The sequence below is a fragment of the Myotis brandtii genome, unplaced genomic scaffold, assembly GCF_000412655.1.
Source record: "Myotis brandtii unplaced genomic scaffold, ASM41265v1 scaffold251, whole genome shotgun sequence".
In the NCBI taxonomy this organism is placed as follows: domain Eukaryota; kingdom Metazoa; phylum Chordata; class Mammalia; order Chiroptera; family Vespertilionidae; genus Myotis; species Myotis brandtii.
Window position 1 is genome coordinate 3604766 of NW_005359516.1, and position 18502 is coordinate 3623267.

Genomic DNA, 18502 nt, shown 5'->3' on the forward strand with positions numbered 1-18502 from the left:
TTATCTTTAGCCCCCAGAAAAGTCAGTCACATAGGAGGTGCTCAATGATACTTGTTAAATGAAGAAAAGAAGGAAGGAAGGAAGGAAGGAAGGAAGGAAGGAAGGAAGGAAGTAAGGAAGGAAGGAAGGAAGGAAGACCATAAATATAGTGTTGCAAATAGGATGTGATATTGATGATGCTCCTAGTTAAGGAAACTAAGATGTAACTTATGTTGTCTGATTTGAATCTTGTAGATCAAAATAATACTAGGAAAACTGATCCAGCCTAATTTGAATATCTGAGTAGGAGTGATTGAAAGGTAAGGTTTGGCATACTCTCTCTTATGTTTGAATTTGGTTGTACTTCCTGATATTCTTAATTGTTTACTTCTAACTTCTGAATATTTGGGAAGTATAAAACTCAGCAAATAGATACATGTATCTATTCATATGAAAGTACCTTGGAAAAATTGACTTTGGGTTAAAATTTATTAGTGAATGTTCTGGAAGGGTTCAACTGCTGGAGGTTTGGTTTAAACTACTTATTTCAGAAGTACAATTGGGAGGAGACCAGAAAGAGACTCTAACAATGGGCAAGGGCTTATCTAAAATATTTCTGTTAATGCTTCTCTCTTAGCTCATGCTTGTAACAGGATATTATCTGCTCCTCGCTGGTGCCTCTTGGGGGTATGAAATCACTAAAACTTCTGATGACCCTGCCAGCCAGCTCTGTGCGCTCCCTGCACCTCCTCCTGACCTCGGTGGGCTGAGGTGCGAGGGGGAGCCATGGTTCGGTATGAGTTACTCGGGTTATTGACACGGCCAAACAAAACTGTCAATGGGAAGCTGCCCAGCAGGCTTCCAAGCAGCGATTTAGAGTCTTGTGGACAGCAGGGCTTGGCACTGGCACAGCCAGGAACAGCAGCCGCTTCTCCCTGCAGAGCTCGGCATCCTGGTGCTGAATGAACTCATTTTCACTTACACCACTCTTCTAGAGACATGGGTCAAAGGCTGAATGTTTGGAACCGCCAGCCTCAAAGTTGAGCAACAGATGAGAAGCCTCATGTTGGAATGAAAGAACAGTTTCTTTCCATCCAGGCAGGTTGACCCTCTTATTGTCTTCATTGTAGCTTACTTATTGTGCTTTTAACTTTAAAAAATTACAATGAAGTATTACATGCAAAAGACTATTTAAAGATATATGTAAACTATAAAGATTAATGATACAACACACATTCATGAACACCCGCCCCTCGGTCTAGTTTGAGAGAGAGAAAAAGTATTACCACTATCTTGGAAGTCTTCCATTTGTCCCTCCATGAACCTTTCTTTCCCTGTCAGAGGTACATAGTCATATGAATTTTTGTGTTATTTGCTTGCTATAAGTTTTACCAGATATGTATGTATTTCTAAAAAATATGTGTTGTTTAGTTTTGTTTGTTTGTGGGACTTATATAGATACAGTATATTTTCTTCTACAATCTGCTTTTTGGACTCAAGATTATTTTTCAGAGAGTCATCTATGGTTGTTGTGTGTGGCTGTGATTAATTTGGTGTTTTTTTTGGGGGGGGTAATGTTTAGTATTCTACAAATAAACACATCACAGTTTATTTATCTATTCTACTGTTGGCAAACATTTCAGTTGTTTCTAGGTTTTTGCCGTTCCAAACACTGCCACTATGAACATTCCTGTACATGTTTCTGAATGTCTGTGTGCAAAAATTTCTCTAAAATACATACTTAAGAGTGGGATTGCTGGAACATAGGATAGTCACATCTTTAGCTTATTAGATATGTTGAATTATTTTTCAAAGCAGTTGTATCATTTCATGCTTGCCCTGGCTGTTCTTGTCATGCTACATCTTCTCCAACACATGGTACTGGACTTTTTCATTGCCAATCAGATGGGGATGAAGTGATCTCTCATGGTTTAATTTGCATTTTCCTTATACTAAGGAAGTTAAGATCTCTTCACATCTAGATTAACTATTCAGGGTTTCTTTTCTGCTAGAAAATGTATTTATGTCAATTTTTATTAGTTATTCATCTTTTTCTTGTTGATATGTAAGAATTCTTTATATAACTTTTATACTATTTATCCAGTTTATTTGTTATAGATATCTCTACTAGTTTGTGGCTTATCACTCTAATTTTGGTGTTTTGGGATAAACAGACATTCTTATTTTTAATATAGAGAAATTTGTTAAGATTTTACTTTTGTGTATTTTATTACTTGGTAAGAGCATATCCTGTTTTGGCTCAAATTCTTGCGATGTCTCCCTATTTTATTCATAATCATACCCAGTGTTCTAACAATGGCATGATCTGGTTCCCCTTACCTCTTTGCCCTTATCTCCTTCTACTCTCTGTTTGTTTTTCCTGCTTCAACTACATTGACCTCCTTGTTCTACTTTTAATATGCTAGACATACTTCTGTCTTAGGCCTGAGCATAGGCTATTTCCTTTGCCCATAATGCTTTCCCCCCAGAAATATGTGCATGGCTAACTACTTTAGCTCCTTCAGTTTTGTTCTGGTGTCACCTTCCCCCTGAGGAGCGTGGTGTCTCAACTCCACACCAGTCTCCCCAGCCCTGAGCACCAGAGCTGGGAAGAGGTGCCCACATAACATTCTGTCTACCAGGGAGAGACAAGAGTCTGCTAGAGACACAAGCACCCTATTAAAGGGCCAACACAGAAAATCTTGTTCATAGCCACTCCCTTGGGCTCTGCAGCCACTCACCCTGGGTTCAGGTGGAGGGAAGGCAAAGTTGACTAGAGTCATGTGAGCAGAGACTGGGGTTTGTGACTCTGGAGAGATAGCTGAAGGGACAGCTGCCAGGAACCCTGTGCTGAGCCCCTCTTCCATATCACAAAAGTCATCTTTCATGGGTAGAGCATTCCCTTATGGCATCAGCCTGGGGCAATGCAATAGCCACACCCACCGGACTCCCTATTGTCCCACCCTGTGGAGCTCATGCCCTGCTGAGGAGTCAGCTGCCTGGACCAGGGACTGGAGATCTGGGCAGATTTAGGGGTATCAGTGACTGAGTTGTGCGGCTTTGGGGTAGGGGTCATTTTCCTCACTTTCCAGTGAATCTGACTGATGCCTCCCCCTTAAGGGAGATTTGCTAGCCCCATCGCCCAGGCTTCTGGAAGCCCCACCCTCCTGACTCCTGGTGGCCCCACCCTGCAGAGTGTGGGTTCCCCCGGAGGTCTGGGCAGAATCCAAGATAGGCTAAGTTGTGTGGCTCTGAGGTGGGGCCTACTCCCTCTCATCTTCTCCCAAGTTTGATTGGCACCATTCCCTCATAGGTGATCCACTAACTCTATGCTCACGACTCCAGGTGGCCCCACCCTGCTGAACTTGGGCTCCCAGCAGAATATGGGATATTCTGAGTTGTGTGGCTCTAGGACAGGGGCCATCTTCCCCTCACATGCCTGGCTGGTTCAGAGCCGTCCCTTCACAAAATCAAATCTTGGTTTGTTTGGGCCTGATAAACTCTGCTGGCCTCACCCTGATGACTCTCTGAGACATCACCACAAAGATCTGTGGGCACCCTGCAGGGGGCAGCTAGACTTGGTATACCTTAGGACATTTGCTGAGTGACCTCAGACCCAGCACTGGCAATGAGATTGAACCTGTATCAATTTGGTGAACACCACTTGCCCCTACCTGAAATAGTGACTAGACAATTTGTCCATGAAACATGGGATTCACCAGTTCCCTAAGTCAGCCACATGACATTGTATCCAGCTTGTGAGCCTCAGTTTGATTTCTTTCTCACTCACAGTAGGGCAACATCTAAGACCTTGATCTCTGATGGGTCTTTGACAGGGTTCCATACCTCATGGCTTTAGGATATTTTGGAAGTTCTACTACACTTCTTGTGAACAGCAATGAAATTGCCTCAGGCAAAAGAAAATTATCATTTCCTCCCAATTAGGATGGTAAATATTGGCAGTTTTTCAAATGGTGGAAATCCAAGTCTTGTTTGATAGGGGAATATAGGGATATCCCATCTGAAGACATGGAAATGGATTAGGTATACTTTTATGGCATCCAGGATTTAAAGAAAAGGTATGGGAGCAATGTTTAAAAATAAACTGTAGTTTCTTATGGTACTAATTACTGGGATGTACACCTGAAACTAATATAATATTATATGTTAATTGTAATTTAAAAATAAAACATGACTTAAATAAAAAACAAACAAAAAATACATAATATTTGGAGTCCCTATTTTCTCTGAAATTTTTCTCTTTCACTGGACACCCCAATGCTGTATGTGGACCATGTGACTTCACTTCCCTGGCCATCAAAGTGTGGAGGTTATGAACTGTTGAACCAAACAGGGTCCAGAAAAATTGGAATCAGGATTCAAAAGGATTAGACACCACCTCTTATGCTGGAAAGACAGGTAGACATGGGAGATGAAGCTAACATTTTGGTTCAGCTATTTCTGCCATGAATACAGAAAAAGCCATCTGTAAGATGGAATGAGGAGGAAAGCAGAATTTAGAGAGGGGCCGAGAAGAGTGAACACATGGCTTCAGGGAGAGAGGAGGAGACTTGGGTCTTCGTGTCAATATAGTTCCTGGCTCCAGTCTCTTTGATACAAGCTGCTTCTCTTATCCTCAGATTATTTAGATACCTGAATATCCTGGCAATTAACCCCCTTTTCTGGCTCACGTGACTTTGAGTGAATTTCTAGCCTTGCTGATCTGAAATGTTACTGTGCACATCCACTATAGAGCAGTCTTCAGAGCAGTCCAATGGTCTTGGAACCATTCCCAGAGCTGTGGTTAGTAGTATCTGAAGCATCTGAAGGGGTTCTTAATAAGGGACGGTTCCTGAATTTAGGCTAATAGTTGGGTCTAATGCATTTCGACAACTTGTGACCATGACATTACACTTTTGAACAAATGGAAACCATACAGAATTTTAGGTTAAACTACATTCAGTGCTCAATAGTTTTATTGAAACTTAAAGAAATCAAACATTTCAGCATGACATGATTAAAAACCATTAGAACTCAAATTCTTCTGCATAAAATATTTTGATGACTAAACCCGCAGCAACTTTTTTTTTTTTACTTTACTGTTAGAGTTCCACAGAAGGAAAGGGCCCAATACGGGGGTATTGGAGTCCTGAAGCACAATGATAAGGAAAAGCCTAGGCTTGCTCCTGATAAAAAGAAAAGAAAAAAACACACAACATCAATGTCTTTTCAAGGACGTGTTTGGGAATGTGGGGATGTAGGAAGGGGGTGGGGAAAAGGGGATGTCACAGTTTCCAAACTAGCTCTTCAACAATTTCAAGATCTAGCTAGTTAGCTATCAACATTAAATCAATTGATTCAAAGATCTGGGAAATTGCTGTTAGGTTAGGTTCCTAGGTGGATACTTTGCTTTTGTGTAAGTTATTCTTTGAATGCTCAGAAATGAAGTGATTGCTTCAGCTATAAAAAGTCAATAGATTCTCTTAGTGTTGTCCTTTCATTTAGTAATTCATGTATTTCTTTGAATATGCCTCGAGTGCTCTCTAGATTCACCTTGAAAGGCAGTATTTCTGGACACTTAAGAGCATAGAATCCAGAGCCAAAATGCTTAGAATTGACCCAGGCAAGGGTTTTGTGATCTCTGTGCCTCAGTTTCCTCATCCAGGAACAAATGAGTTAACATACTTAAGTCACATACAATAATGCTTGGCAGGGAGCAAGCACTACCTAAGTATTAGCTTTGACATCTCTGAGTAGTTGGTGTTCTTTGGGAACACACCTTGAGAATAGATTGACAATTCCACCAGCACTAATTTGGAATGCACAGTAAGGTGGCTACTCACCATGAATTTCTTCAGCCATGTATGTTGGGACCCCCTTGCACATGCTAACGATGGGTTTTCCAAACTTGTCCAGGTTGTCGACTTTGTCAGAGTTGATGGAGTATGTCAGGCCTTTGGGAGGTGGTCCACCTGGTCCTTCACCCTGAAACTGTGTATAGAGAAGACAGGGAAAAAGAAAGAAGGGAGAATGAATGCTAAGCCCAGTGGTTCATTGAATTGAGGATTGTGTACAAGACCAACAGGCAGTATTGCTTAACTATAATTTTTCCATAATCAAAATGAAGAAGAACCAATTGCAAATGTGCGTATCTCAGAATTTCTAAGTGTCCCAAGGCATTTAGCTGGTGTGAAACTTAACTGTGTATCCTCTATTTTTTTTTTCTAAATCTAATATCCTTAACTCAATTCTTACAGAAAAATGTCCTTGAAAAAGTGCTGGAAGCTCTCCTGGGAGTGAGCAGAGTTTTGTTTCTCTAACAGTAAATGTTAGATGTTCTGAGAACCTCTGTAGGGGGAGGTGCGAGCCATAGCTTTTGAGCTTGGAGGCAGCTGCTTCTCAGGCACTTATCAATTCCACTTCCCCTTTTGTGTTGCACACTACTGTGGTCAAGAGGGAATGACTGTGACCGTCTCATTTTTTCTGGAGATCCCAAGACCTCCCCTGAACAAAAGTAAAAAAGACTTTTATTTTTACCTTCTTTTCCTTGACCATTGCATCAAGGGCTTGAAGAGAGGGCATGACACCCTTGTTCATTCTGTGCACAATGCATGCCTTCTTGCGAAAAACTCGGACTGCAGCAAAACCCTGTTAGGAAGGAGGTAGGTAGTGAGGAGTATGTTCTCCAAGTAGCTTTTTTTTTGGTCAGAAATTGCTTTGCCAGCAGAGGGAAATGGAACTCTGAGATCATGTTGAACTGGGATAAGAGTGCAGGATCTGACCCTGTTTTGCAATCCTATTTATCGCTAACATTTCTAAGGATAAACCACTAAATCTTTGATGGGGCAGAGCCTGAGTGTCTAACTTGTTGCTTTATCTTTAGGTGCTAGCGTGGTAAGAGTCATGACATATGTCTGTTTTGCTGAAATAAACTTTAAAATATTATCACATTTTAATCTCCTTTGATCTTTACATTTCAAGGAGTCAGGTAAGACAGGAAATAGTTTTCTAATTTATCAGATGATAAAACTAAAACAAAAAAGAGTTGGCTTTTTAAAAGTACAAAGTTTGTTAAATACGGAGCTGGTAATTGGACAATTGGGTCTTCTAACTAGAGCCAAGTATTTTTTGCTTCCCTTACCAATTAATACTATCATTTGCATTTCCCTGGGTCCTTTTGAATTACAAGTGAAGTGCCAATTTTCATTTTTTAGAAGGAAATTGAAAATAGAATGAGATAGGCTATACTTTGGCAGCAGTAATATAGCGATGGCCTTTGATCATTGCTGAGGGTATCTGCAGGCAAAGCAAAAGGATGCTCATATTTGTCTTAGAGCCCTACCAACCCCTTGATCATAGTGGGGGTTGTTCATTGGTTTGAATTTTAACTGATGGTGGGAAACTTACTAGCAGCAGTTGTATCTAGGGGGTGAAACTAGGTGAGCAAAATAGGCACTTTTGCTTATAACTATGCTTATGTGCAGTTAGAATTTACTTTTTATGGTTAGCAGACAATTTTTTTTTTAGCTAAAAAAGAAACCTCGTGTTTGTAAAGAATGGAAATAGCCTGTTGGCTACCTACAGTATTGTAATCCAAGAGCATATTCCAGGAGTCCAACCCATCGTTGTTGTCAACATTGGCCACGTTCTGTGCATTGTTGACACTCACGGACAGCTGTCCACTTCCGCCACTGTTGTTGCTATCGCCGCTGTTGACATTCTGAAATGTGTGAGAAATTGATAATGCTTTAATATCACATTTCTTTTGCAAATACATTTTGGTAACACTTTAAAAGGTGAGACTTACATATTCAGCAAGGGCAGGAGCCAGGAGGACACCAAGAAGTCCAGCAAAGAAAATCTGAAATCACAAATAACATTGGTCTCCAGTCACATGGCAAGACAATGTCCTCTTCTTTCTTTCTCTACCCAAGCTCATAGAAAATATTTACTAATTTTACTACTCTGTGGGGTATGCTCTCTGTTCTTCTTTGCCCTGTATATTTTTAACTATCGAAAGTTTTAATGACAATGTAGAATTTTAGGTTACTTACAGTAATTATGTTGTGATATATAGTTTTATAATTTTTTAATGTAGGTCGTGTGAAAAAAAATAATAAAGTGCTGGTATATTAAAAAATAAAATTGAAAATTAATAGTATGATATGAAAATGGTTATAAGTTCTGAGAATCACATCTGAAAATGATTTAAGTTACTTTCCCTATTTGATATGAATGCCTTCCTTCCTTCCTTCCTAGACCTCCTAATAGCAGTAGTCTTTTTAATTTTTAAAAGCAATAGATTAGTAAACAGGTTGAATACTGGTGTTGCCTGGCTGTCAAGTGTGGTTGGCATAAGGGAAGTTAGTAACTGTCCCAGGGTACCTGGGTTAGTCATTTGTCACTGGGTCCATGATCCTGCTTGTCAAAACACGGAGTTTTATGCAGGGTGCCTGATTCTGAGCACCTATTCTCCTTTCCTTTACCTGAGGCAAAATGGTTTGAGAACTGCACTGGTAATTCAAGGTAATTTTTTTATTTGCTTAATTTCTCTCCTGATAGCTTAGGAAGAAAGTAAAAATTAGCCTAAAAAAAGTGTCAAGAGATGAAAGAAATTTTAGAGAGGAATAGTACAATGCAGTCTTTTCACAGATCAGGAAATTGAGCTTCAGATGTTACTTTAGTGACTTGACCAAGTTTGTATTGGCCAAGGTTCTATCCCTTGTTCATTGCAGAACTAGGAAAGATCCAGATATGACCTCTTTAAAAAAACAACACAAACTGTGGTTTCTAAAACTTATTTCTAGATAATGATTTTATACTCTATTATGAAGCAGTCTGCTGTAATAAATTTTAGTATTTAGTATGTTGAAACATGAAAGTACTCATCTGATTCTAGCCTCATACATGCTGTTATAAAACACACATGATACCACCAGTTGTTTTGGCAGAATTTTGTGGTCCACCTGCTGCACTCCTAGCCCTTTATCTGGAACCATAGGTGAAATGCTGCACTAGTTCATGCTTCAGGTGTTTTCATGAATAAATGAGTCTGGACAAGGTCCTGGGCAAGCTGTTCTGACTTGGAGATCCATTTGACAGCAGAGAATGTGCCAGTAAGTCTCTCCCACATTTGCTTTGATAAGATGCTTTTTATCTTGCCTGAATATACTTAGGAGTTTTGGTAAAAGAGGGAGTTAAGAAAAAGGGGAAAGATCAGACATTTTCTAGGGATTAGGGACTGCTTGCTCTTCACCCAGACTTAAATCTGGAGATTTGGAAGGTAATTTTATTAAAGATAGCATGGTATAAGATTAAACAGCTGCTTAATCCCAATATAACTATCTTTCTCTGTAGAGATGCTTATAAACATCACAATTCTGTGAAAATAAAAGACATATTTTTAAAACAAAATTTTCCATTATGGTGATATTGTCGTAAGAAGCAGATGCCCTTAGCTCAAAATGTTGACAGTCTTCTATTATAACATAATAAATTCAAAAGAAAAATTCTACTCACTGTGAACTTCATCTTGACTTCACCAGAGCAATGGAGTGGAGGAGACAGGCAGGCGTGGAATCAGACAAGTTCTCTCATATTTGTACTTGACTGGCTTTACTCAAAGTAGGTGTGACCAGGTGGAGTCAAAAACTTATCTTCCCTCATTTCCCATATCCATGCCATAATCCAGTGTAGCAAGAAGCTTTTGGAATATCTACCTGATTAGCAAGGCACTTTGACATGGAGTTCATCTGACTCATCATTTGTTGAAGTTGAAGATATCATAACAAACTCAATATGATTTATGATAACTTATGAAGTGCGGGTGTGGGTATTTTATATATTGATATTCCAGATTCAGAAAAGGAATAATCCCTAAAGTCAAACAAGATCACAGATAAGAAACTGTGGACATATTGGGCCTTCCAGGGAGCATGTGTGAATGTGCGAATGACTTCATTCCTGTAAGAATGTGAGAATGACTTCCTCTCCTTATCTTTACCTGAACCCATTGTAATGGTTTTGCTTAGGCTAAACATGTTCTATTAGCTAACCCCACCAAACCTACTCCCTTTTCTGCAGTCCTGAGCTCTCACCATGATAGTAGCATGCATTTGGTTGGGCAACCTGGGGGCTGTCTTCAGCCTATTCTTCTGACCACCTCATCCCATTAGTTACTCAACCTTGTCATTTCATCTTAGAAATGCCTTTTTGCTCTTTTTCATGGCACCTCCAAGGCAGATGGCTGCTTCAGGATGAAGCTGAACATCTCTTTCCTAGCCACTAGCTGCCAGAAACTCACCAATGTGGATGATGCATGCAAACTTCATACCTTTTATGAGAAGTGTATGGACACAGAAGTTGCTGCTAACACACTGGGTGGAAAATGGAAGGGTTCTGTGGTTGGAATCAGTAGTGGGAATGACAAACAAGATTTCCCCTTGAAGCAGGTGTCTTGACCCATGGCCGTGTTCTCCTGCTGCTGAGTAAGGGGCATCTCTGTTATAGACCACGGAGGACTGGGGAGAGCGTAAATCTCTCAGGGTTGCATTGTGAATGCCAGTCTCAGTGTTCTCAACTTGGTCATTGTAAACAAAGGAGAAAAAGATATTCCTGGTCTCACTGATACTACTGAGCTTTGTTACCTGGGGCCCCAAAGAGCTAGCAGAATATGCAACCTTCTCAATCTCTCTAAAGAAGATGACATCCACCAATATGTTATGAGAAATCCCCTAAACAAAGAGGGCAAGAAACCTAGGCCTAAAGCACCCAAGCTTCGGTGTTTCGTTACTCCACACGCTCTGCAACACAAATGTGAGCGTATTGTTCTGGAGAAACAACATACTAAGAAAAATAAGGATGAGGCCATAGAGTATGCTAAACTTCTGCCAAGAGAATGAAGGAGACTGAAGAAAAATGCCAGGAACAGCCCTGGTCAGGTGGCTCATTGGTGGAACATTGTCCTGTGCACCAAAATGTTGTAGGTTCGATCCCCGGTCAGGACACTTACAAGAGGCAATCAATTGATGTTTCACATCGATGTTTTCTCTCTCTCTCTCTCTCTTCCTCTCTCTCTCTCTCTCTTTCTCTCTCTCATTAATAAAAATATATTCAAGTGAGGATAAAAAAGAAAAAGAAGAAAGAAAAACAGGAACAGATTACCCAGAAACTTAGGCTTTTACCTCTGAGTCCAGTTAAAAGTGAGTTTTTTTCTACGAGTAACAAGTAAGTAAGATCAAACTTTAAAAAAGAAAGTAAGAAAGAAATGAAAGAAATGCCTCTCATATCTGTCCTTCCCATAGCTCCTCTCACCTAGACTCTTACAACAGTTATGTAATTGATCACTCTGTCACCATCTTTTACATTTCAGTGCATGACTCTGCCATGCTTAGCATCTTTCACGGACAGCTTATGAGAAAAACTTCAAACTCATTGGAATGACTTCCAAAGTCTTTTATAATAAGGTTCCCAAAGCCTTCCAAGCTGTATCTGTCAGTCTCCACCATGTAGTACATTCTAGCTACACCAGAGTTCCCATCATTCTTGGAATACTCAGGATGTTCCATGCCATTCTCTCACCCTGGAGTACCAACCCCTTGCCTTTCTTTTTTTAAATTAAATTTATTGGGGTGACATTGGTCAACATGAACATATAGGTTTCAGGTGTGGGTTTCTAGGTTACAAGATCTATTCTTGCCTTTCTTGAATTGGTAAACTGCTTTTCATTTTTCAAGGCCCAGCTCAATACCACTGCTTCTCAATTTTCCTGGAGCTATAAAAGAAATTTCTGTCCCTTTATTGACTTATAGATCATTTATTTGACAAAAATTATGTAAAAATGATAAAAAAATATGTTCATCAAAAACAAAGAGTAGAAACTGTCACTGACAAACAAGTAAATGCTCAGGAGGTGAATTTAAGTTGTATTTTTTTCCTATTCTTCTTACAAATTTAAGGTGGTAAATCAAATTGCTGAAGAGGAAAATTTTATTTCATTAATCATTGATCTATAAATTTCCCCTTTGGATACCTTCTTGAGCCCATGATTATCTTTCTATGTGTGCGCTAGAGGCCTGGTGCACAAAATTCATGCACGGGTAGGAGGCCTAGGCATGGCCAGCCATCAGGGCTGATCTGGGCCTTCCAGCTGCCGGCCAGGGTCTTCCTTTGTTCCGCGCTGCCCCCTGGTGATCAGCGCACGTAATAGCGAGCAATTGAACTCCTGGTCTCCTGGTCAAACTCCCAAGGGGACAATTTGCATATTAGGCTTTTATATAGAGAGATTGTAATCACAGCATGTGGTTGCATGGTTATAAAGCTTGATTTACTACCAATAGCTCTATCAAAATCTTGGCCTGGGTGGTAAGATTTTATTTATGTTTTAAATGTGTCCACAAATTTCTTTCAAATTCACTCTTTAGCTGCAAAAGATCAATTAGCCTGGGGTGGGAGGCAGACATGTGAAGAGGTATTCATCTGCTTTGGGAACTGTCACATGGCTGCAAAGTCAAAGAGTGTTTGGCATGGTGCCTTTCCACTCAGCCATGAGTAGTTGTTTTAGTACATCGGCGCAGGACCTAGAGCACTTTGTGCATGTCATATCTTACCAAGGACTTGAGGTTGACATTTTCTACAGTGGGCCTGTGAATGGTCCATGACAAATAGAGAGATAGAGTGCAGGATTGAATAATCCCTCTGTTAGAGATCGACAATGCATGTTCACATATCAAATGTACTAAGAAATCTGTAGGGGAGAAATCTATGTCACCCTGTTTCATCCAGATTCTCCTCATTTAAGTTTCCATAGACCCCAGTTGCTTTTCCTTTCCCTTTTATTAATTTATTTTTTTCAACACACATTAACATCCCTGGGGGACATGTGCTACTTCTGAGGTTGCACCCTGGATTTGAAAATTCATTTGGGGAACTACTGATTGGAACTAGAAGCCAGGAGACTTTGATTCTATTGTCCTTTCTTCATTCAGTAAGTCTTTTTTACCCTCTATGGGTCAAAGAGAAAAAAATTCCTTCTGTATATAATATTGTTACTTCAGTGGCTCCAAAAATCAGAAGACCCTCTTCCTCTGTTCTTTTTTTTATTATTAAATATATTTTATTGATTTTTTTTTACAGAAAGAAAGGGAGAGGGATAGAAAGTTAGAAACATTGATGAGAGAGAAACATCGATCAGCTGCCTCTTGCACACCCCCTACTGGGGATGTGCCCGCAACCAAGGCACATGCCCTTGACCGGAATCAAACCTGGGACCCTTCAGTCCGCAGGCCGACACTCTATCCACTGAGCCAAACTGGTCAGGGCATCTTCCTCTGTTCTTTGTGTTGCACATGTATGAATATGTGTTCGTGAGTGTGTGAGCGTGAGTGGGGGTAAGGTGAATAGTCAGCTCTTACCTCAACCCTTGTCTCTCATCCAAGGCCAAAAGTATTAAGGAAGCATGAGCAAGTCCCTTGCTTGCTCTCACACTGAGAGTATATTTTGTATGCTTCTTGTCCCATAGGAGAAAGACCAAACATATCCATGTTTGTTTTTGACACCTCCATAGAACTTAGAATATGCTGGCACATATATGATGCTCAATAGGCCTGGTTTTAAAAATTGTAATTGCAGCCCATCTGGGTGTGGCTCAGTGGTTGAGCCTTGACCCAGAAAGCAAGAGGTCACCAGTTCGATTCCTGGTCCCAATGGGAGTGTATGTAGAAGGCACCCGATCGATGGTTCTCTCTCATCATTGATTTTTTTTTATCTCTCTTTCCCTTCCTTTCTGAAATCAATAAGAATATATTTTTAAAAATTGTAATTGCATAAAAGAGGTGCTTAAGCTAGACAATAAAAATGAAATATATTTATTTATGAGTTTTGGAGCCAGCGGGAGAGGTGCTGACCTATATTGGCTAGAATGATGCATTAAGGGAGTCCCAGGAGATGGTATGGCCCCAATGAGTCAATAGAGCCTGCCCTGCTCACAGAGCTTGATGTGGGGCCATGCCAAGAACCCTATGGTCATTTTATCTCCCAGCACACACACCCAAGGCCTCACTTTCCCCACACCCTGTCATGTCCAACTGGGTGGGAACTCCCTTAGTGTGGAACAAATGGAATACAGCCCACATATAATATGCTCATGCTGTAGATCTGGAGGGCCTTTAGCGCTTTCAGATTTTTCTCTAAATGGAAGGGAATATCTCTGTGCAGGGCACTTTTTCATCATTAAATAACCTTATTCAAGATTCCCTCTCCTGTGTAGACATGGTAATGGGCTGGCTTTGCAGTCAGCTATGAGGCCCTTAGTAAATCTCGTCTTCCCTTTCATTCTTGTGCTGTTTCTGATATTCAGGACTCTAATTAATTTGCTTCAGCGTAGAAGCCCGTTCAGGCAGAGATTCTGAGTCACTCTCTTTGCCTTTATTATTGTTTTCCTGAGCATCCTCTGCATCAGTGTGAAGACCCTTGGGATGGTCTCAAGTCAGGTGGTTCATTGTGAAGTGTGAATACATTTTGCCATCTCAGGGGAAATTTTTGTCTCGGCCAGTCATCTTGGTTTATTAGCCTGTAGTTAAGACTCCAATTACAGTTACATCCTATGGCTACAGCTCCCAGGGCTTATGGCAGTGATGTACTTGTATCAATGATGTCCAAAAGAATAGCAATAGGAACATGTATATGAACATTTTAATAACTATTGCTAGAAAGCTTCTAATTCCAGAAAACCCACGCCTAGTACATTATTGTTTTTGTATAGGAGAGAAATGATCAAATATCAGCCAAGTGGAACAAGCTCTTTCCTGTGCATTGCAGAGCCCTCTCCTTTCTCTAGTTCCTCCGGGACCACTGTCATCCAAAATATAGACAATGCTGCCTTTCTGTTGCTGTTTGTCTATCTGCCCAATTGCATTTGCCAAACTTTTTGGATCCTCCCCCATCCCAAGGCAACCAAACTGGAAAAGTCTTGCTAAAAGAAGGTCTCCTGAGTGATGACTTCACTTATATAAAATATATGAAAGTAGAGATAAACAGAATGTTAAACAATCAAGCCTGGCTGAGTACTTCCATTCTGAAAAGGATGTGGAGAAAATATGAGAAACAATAATCACAAAGTAATAGCAATATGTTGCTTTATAATGATCTCACAGCTCATTCAGAAACAAGAGCACTTATTCCTTGTTTAGTGTTCATTGCGAAGCAGGTTAGAGAAGATGGTGCAAAAGCACTCATGATTAAGGTGTATTTCTTCAACCATGGCAGCCACTCCTGGAAAGGGCAAAATACTGCGATAAGGATATTGGATTCTCAGAGGGGCCTCAGGGAATTTTGAGCTTCCAGGTTTATTTTTTAATTAGCAGCAAGCCACCAGGCTCCAGCAAATGCGATGCCCCAGTTAAGCACAAGTGCTACAGAAGGGTCAAAGATGTAAAACAGCCAGTACTCATACTCCAGAGTCCTGAAATCTACATCTGAAACAGGCTAGCTTCATGATCACATGGCCAGTGTCTTCACAGGGCTTGTGCTCAGAAGAGAGACTCATGCTTGAATTCAGTGCTTTGCTGGCGCCATCTTGAAATTCTTAATAATTTTATTTTTGAATTTGTGTTTTGTAAGTCAAGTCTGATGAGACAATGGCGCATGCACTGGGACTTGGGAGCTGTGGCTCATGAGTGATCCCACCTTCTGCCTCTCCCCATCTCCCTGCATAGACCCTCTACCTCCACTGGTGGGCCCTGGGTGCAGGTGCAGGAAGTGTCAAGGTTTAACACATCTACCTGCATGATGAGTCACAGGGTGAGGCCAGGTGGTGTGAACTTGGGGTTCAGTGGCTGTGAGGAGACCAGTTTATAACATTCTTAACTCTCTCAGATTCACCTTTATGGTTCTGAAATATCTCAGTTAATCGCAATTAGATAGAGACAAATGGAGTCAGAATTATTTCACTTATCAAGAAACTACAACTTGCTACACACTGAGCTTGAGATAGTATATGGATTTAATTCTCACCAATAACCACTTGAAACTTCCCTTTCTCCCTGGCCTTTGTGCTTAGGTGTATCCCTGCGTGACTGAGGCCCTTTTCTCTGTCTCATAGCTGTGTGGTGTGTCCAACAACCTTCAGCTCCTCCCAGTAAATTAATATTTTAGTTGTTGGCCATGGGTGTTCCTCTAGAAAAGCAATCACTTGATTTCTTTTTGGTAATTGACACACCTTTAAAATTGATTTGGTCTCTTCATAAAGGAATATAAGGCATGCACAAAAGGAGATATCTAAACACATATGTATATTTAAGAAATGTAGACACCATTTATTGCTTAAAATTTTATGATTCACCTTAAAATAGGTTGAAGGTATATACAGATGATGTGTGATGGACATCTTATATATCTATAATGCTATAAGTCTTCTGTGACAGAACTCATATTCCTTGTGTCTAACATAGTTACTGTCACATGATTAGGGCTCAATCAAGGATGAGCTCAACTGAAATACAGGTACAAAATAGATTCTACTAATTTTGGCCGTTTCCCCAAACCTAGAAGAGGTTATACAATTTCCACTCTATTATTGAATAGGTTGTAAAAAAGAAAAGAATTTAAACTAAAAAATATCCTCCTTGCACCTGCAATAGTATCAGTGGAATTCAGCTTTCCTTGTCTGTAGTGATGTTCTCTCCTCTTCCTTTTAGCCACTGTTCAAAATGTTTGCCATTCTATCCAAGTCCTTTATGTCAGCTGATCAGGAAAGCAGCTCATAGAAATTTATAAAAAGCTTGAAAAATTATCAAGAAGAAATGATAGCTGGGTGGCTCAGTTGGTTGGAGTGTTGTCCCATACACCAAAAGTTTTTGGGTTCCATCCTAGTCAGGGTAGATACGGGAGGTAACCAATTGATGTTCCTCTCTCTCATTGATCTCTCTCTCTTTCTCTCTCTCTCTCAAACTAATAAATATCATCAGGCAAGGATAAAAAAAAGAAAAAAATGAGTGACACATTATTTTACTATGCAAAAATAATCACTGTTAACTTTTTAGTATATTTCCTTTTCATTTCTTTTGAGACTTCTTTGATCCACATGTTATGCAGAAGTGTATTATTTTGTCTCCAAATATTTTGGGATTTTCCAGTTATTTTTCTGTTATTGATATATAATTTAATTCAATTGTGGGCTGAGAACATACCTGGATTTCTATTATATTTCTATTATTTTAAGTTGTTAAGATATGTTTTATGGCCCAGGATGTGGTCTAGCTTGGTGAATGTTCCACATGAGCTTGTTCCATGTTCTGTTGTTGCTGAATGAAGTATTCTACGTCAGTTAGATCCAATTGATTGATGGTATTCTTTAGTTCAACTATATTCATATTGATTTTATGACGTTTTGATCTATCAATTACTGGACAGGAATAGTGAAGTATCCAGCCAGAATAGTGGGTCTCTATTTCTCTTTGCAGTCCTGTTAGTTTTGCCTCATGTTCTTATGATACTCTGTTGTTAGGTGTGTGTATATTAAGGATTATTATATCTCCTGGAGAATTGACCCCTTTATCATGATGTAATGCCTCTCTATCCAATTTCATTGATTTCTGCTCTTTATTATTGCTTTGTGCTTGCTTTGGGTTTAATTTGATATTTGTTTTCGGGTTTCTTTTTTTTTCTTCTCTAATTCTCACGTGAGTATATGTTTTCATTGATTTTTAGAGAGAGAGGAAGGGGGAGAAAGAGAAAAAAACAAGCAAACAAACAAACACATCAGTGTGAGAGAAACATCAACTGATTACCTCCTGAACTCAACCCAGCCAGGGATTAAACAAGCATCCTAGGCAAGTGCCCTGACCAGGAGTCGAACCCACAACCTTTTGGTGTAAGGGACGATGCTCCAACCAAATGAGCCACCCAACAGGGTTAGAAGTGGTTTTTAAAAAATGTCCAAATAATTAGGGAATTTCCAGATATCTTAGTTTCATTTAAATTTAATTTAATAATGTTTTTTGAATTTGCAATTCTCAAATAACTTATGAGGTTCAAATGTTTTACCTATAATAAAACGATAATAATATTAGTTACACTTTACTGGGAGCTTACTCTGTGGCAGTTCTACGTATGTTATGTATGTGAGCCATCAGTGTTCATGAGGATGCTTTGAGAGGGCACTTTGCTATGCTTTCCTTCCACAAGAGAAATTAGAGAAGTTGGAATTCAAGTCCAGGTAGGATGTTTCTGGAACTTCAACTCTTCACCATTTCTTGTTAGTGCTTTCTCTTCCTCTAATCATGTTCTTTGCCCTTTAAAAAATTGTATTTGTTCATTAGCTTCCTGTGGATTTGTAAAAACTTTTTGTAAATTGAAAATATGTGAATTTAGGGTCACTAAAGAAAAGAAGTGATTATTTATATAATGTAGAAAACGATGAAGAATATAAATGTTTTTGTTTGTCATCAATAGATATGGCTAATACAATGTGTACTTTGGATTATCATAACATTCAACTTGTGCCTCTCCTCTGATACTTAACAGT

General features: G+C 39.7%; 1 protein-coding gene and 1 pseudogene across 1 annotated transcript; one reads left to right on the forward strand and one right to left on the reverse strand.

The window, feature by feature from the left end:
- Positions 1-814: 814 nt before the first annotated feature.
- GKN1 (gastrokine 1) lies at positions 815-9528 on the reverse strand. Its single transcript, XM_005867839.1, has 7 exons — positions 9499-9528; positions 7787-7840; positions 7562-7699; positions 6517-6627; positions 5823-5970; positions 5080-5165; positions 815-970 (listed from the first exon to the last, which is right to left on the reverse strand). The coding sequence occupies exons 1-7, from the start codon at positions 9508-9510 to the stop codon at positions 815-817; spliced, it is 705 nt and encodes a 234-aa protein (XP_005867901.1). The 5' UTR covers positions 9511-9528.
- Positions 9529-10235: 707 nt separating this feature from the next.
- On the forward strand, positions 10236-17543 carry LOC102239504 (annotated as a pseudogene).
- The last annotated feature ends 959 nt before the right edge of the window (positions 17544-18502 follow it).

What these genes read in the sequence shown, in the direction of transcription:
- GKN1 (XM_005867839.1), bottom strand. An exon ending in CTCCTGCCCTTGCTGAATAT is followed by an intron (nt 7,700 to 7,786) that starts GTAAGTCTCACC and finishes CACACATTTCAG; the next exon opens with AATGTCAACAGCGGCGATAG. An exon ending in TGCTCTTGGATTACAATACT is followed by an intron (nt 6,628 to 7,561) that starts GTAGGTAGCCAA and finishes CCTTCCTAACAG; the next exon opens with GGTTTTGCTGCAGTCCGAGT.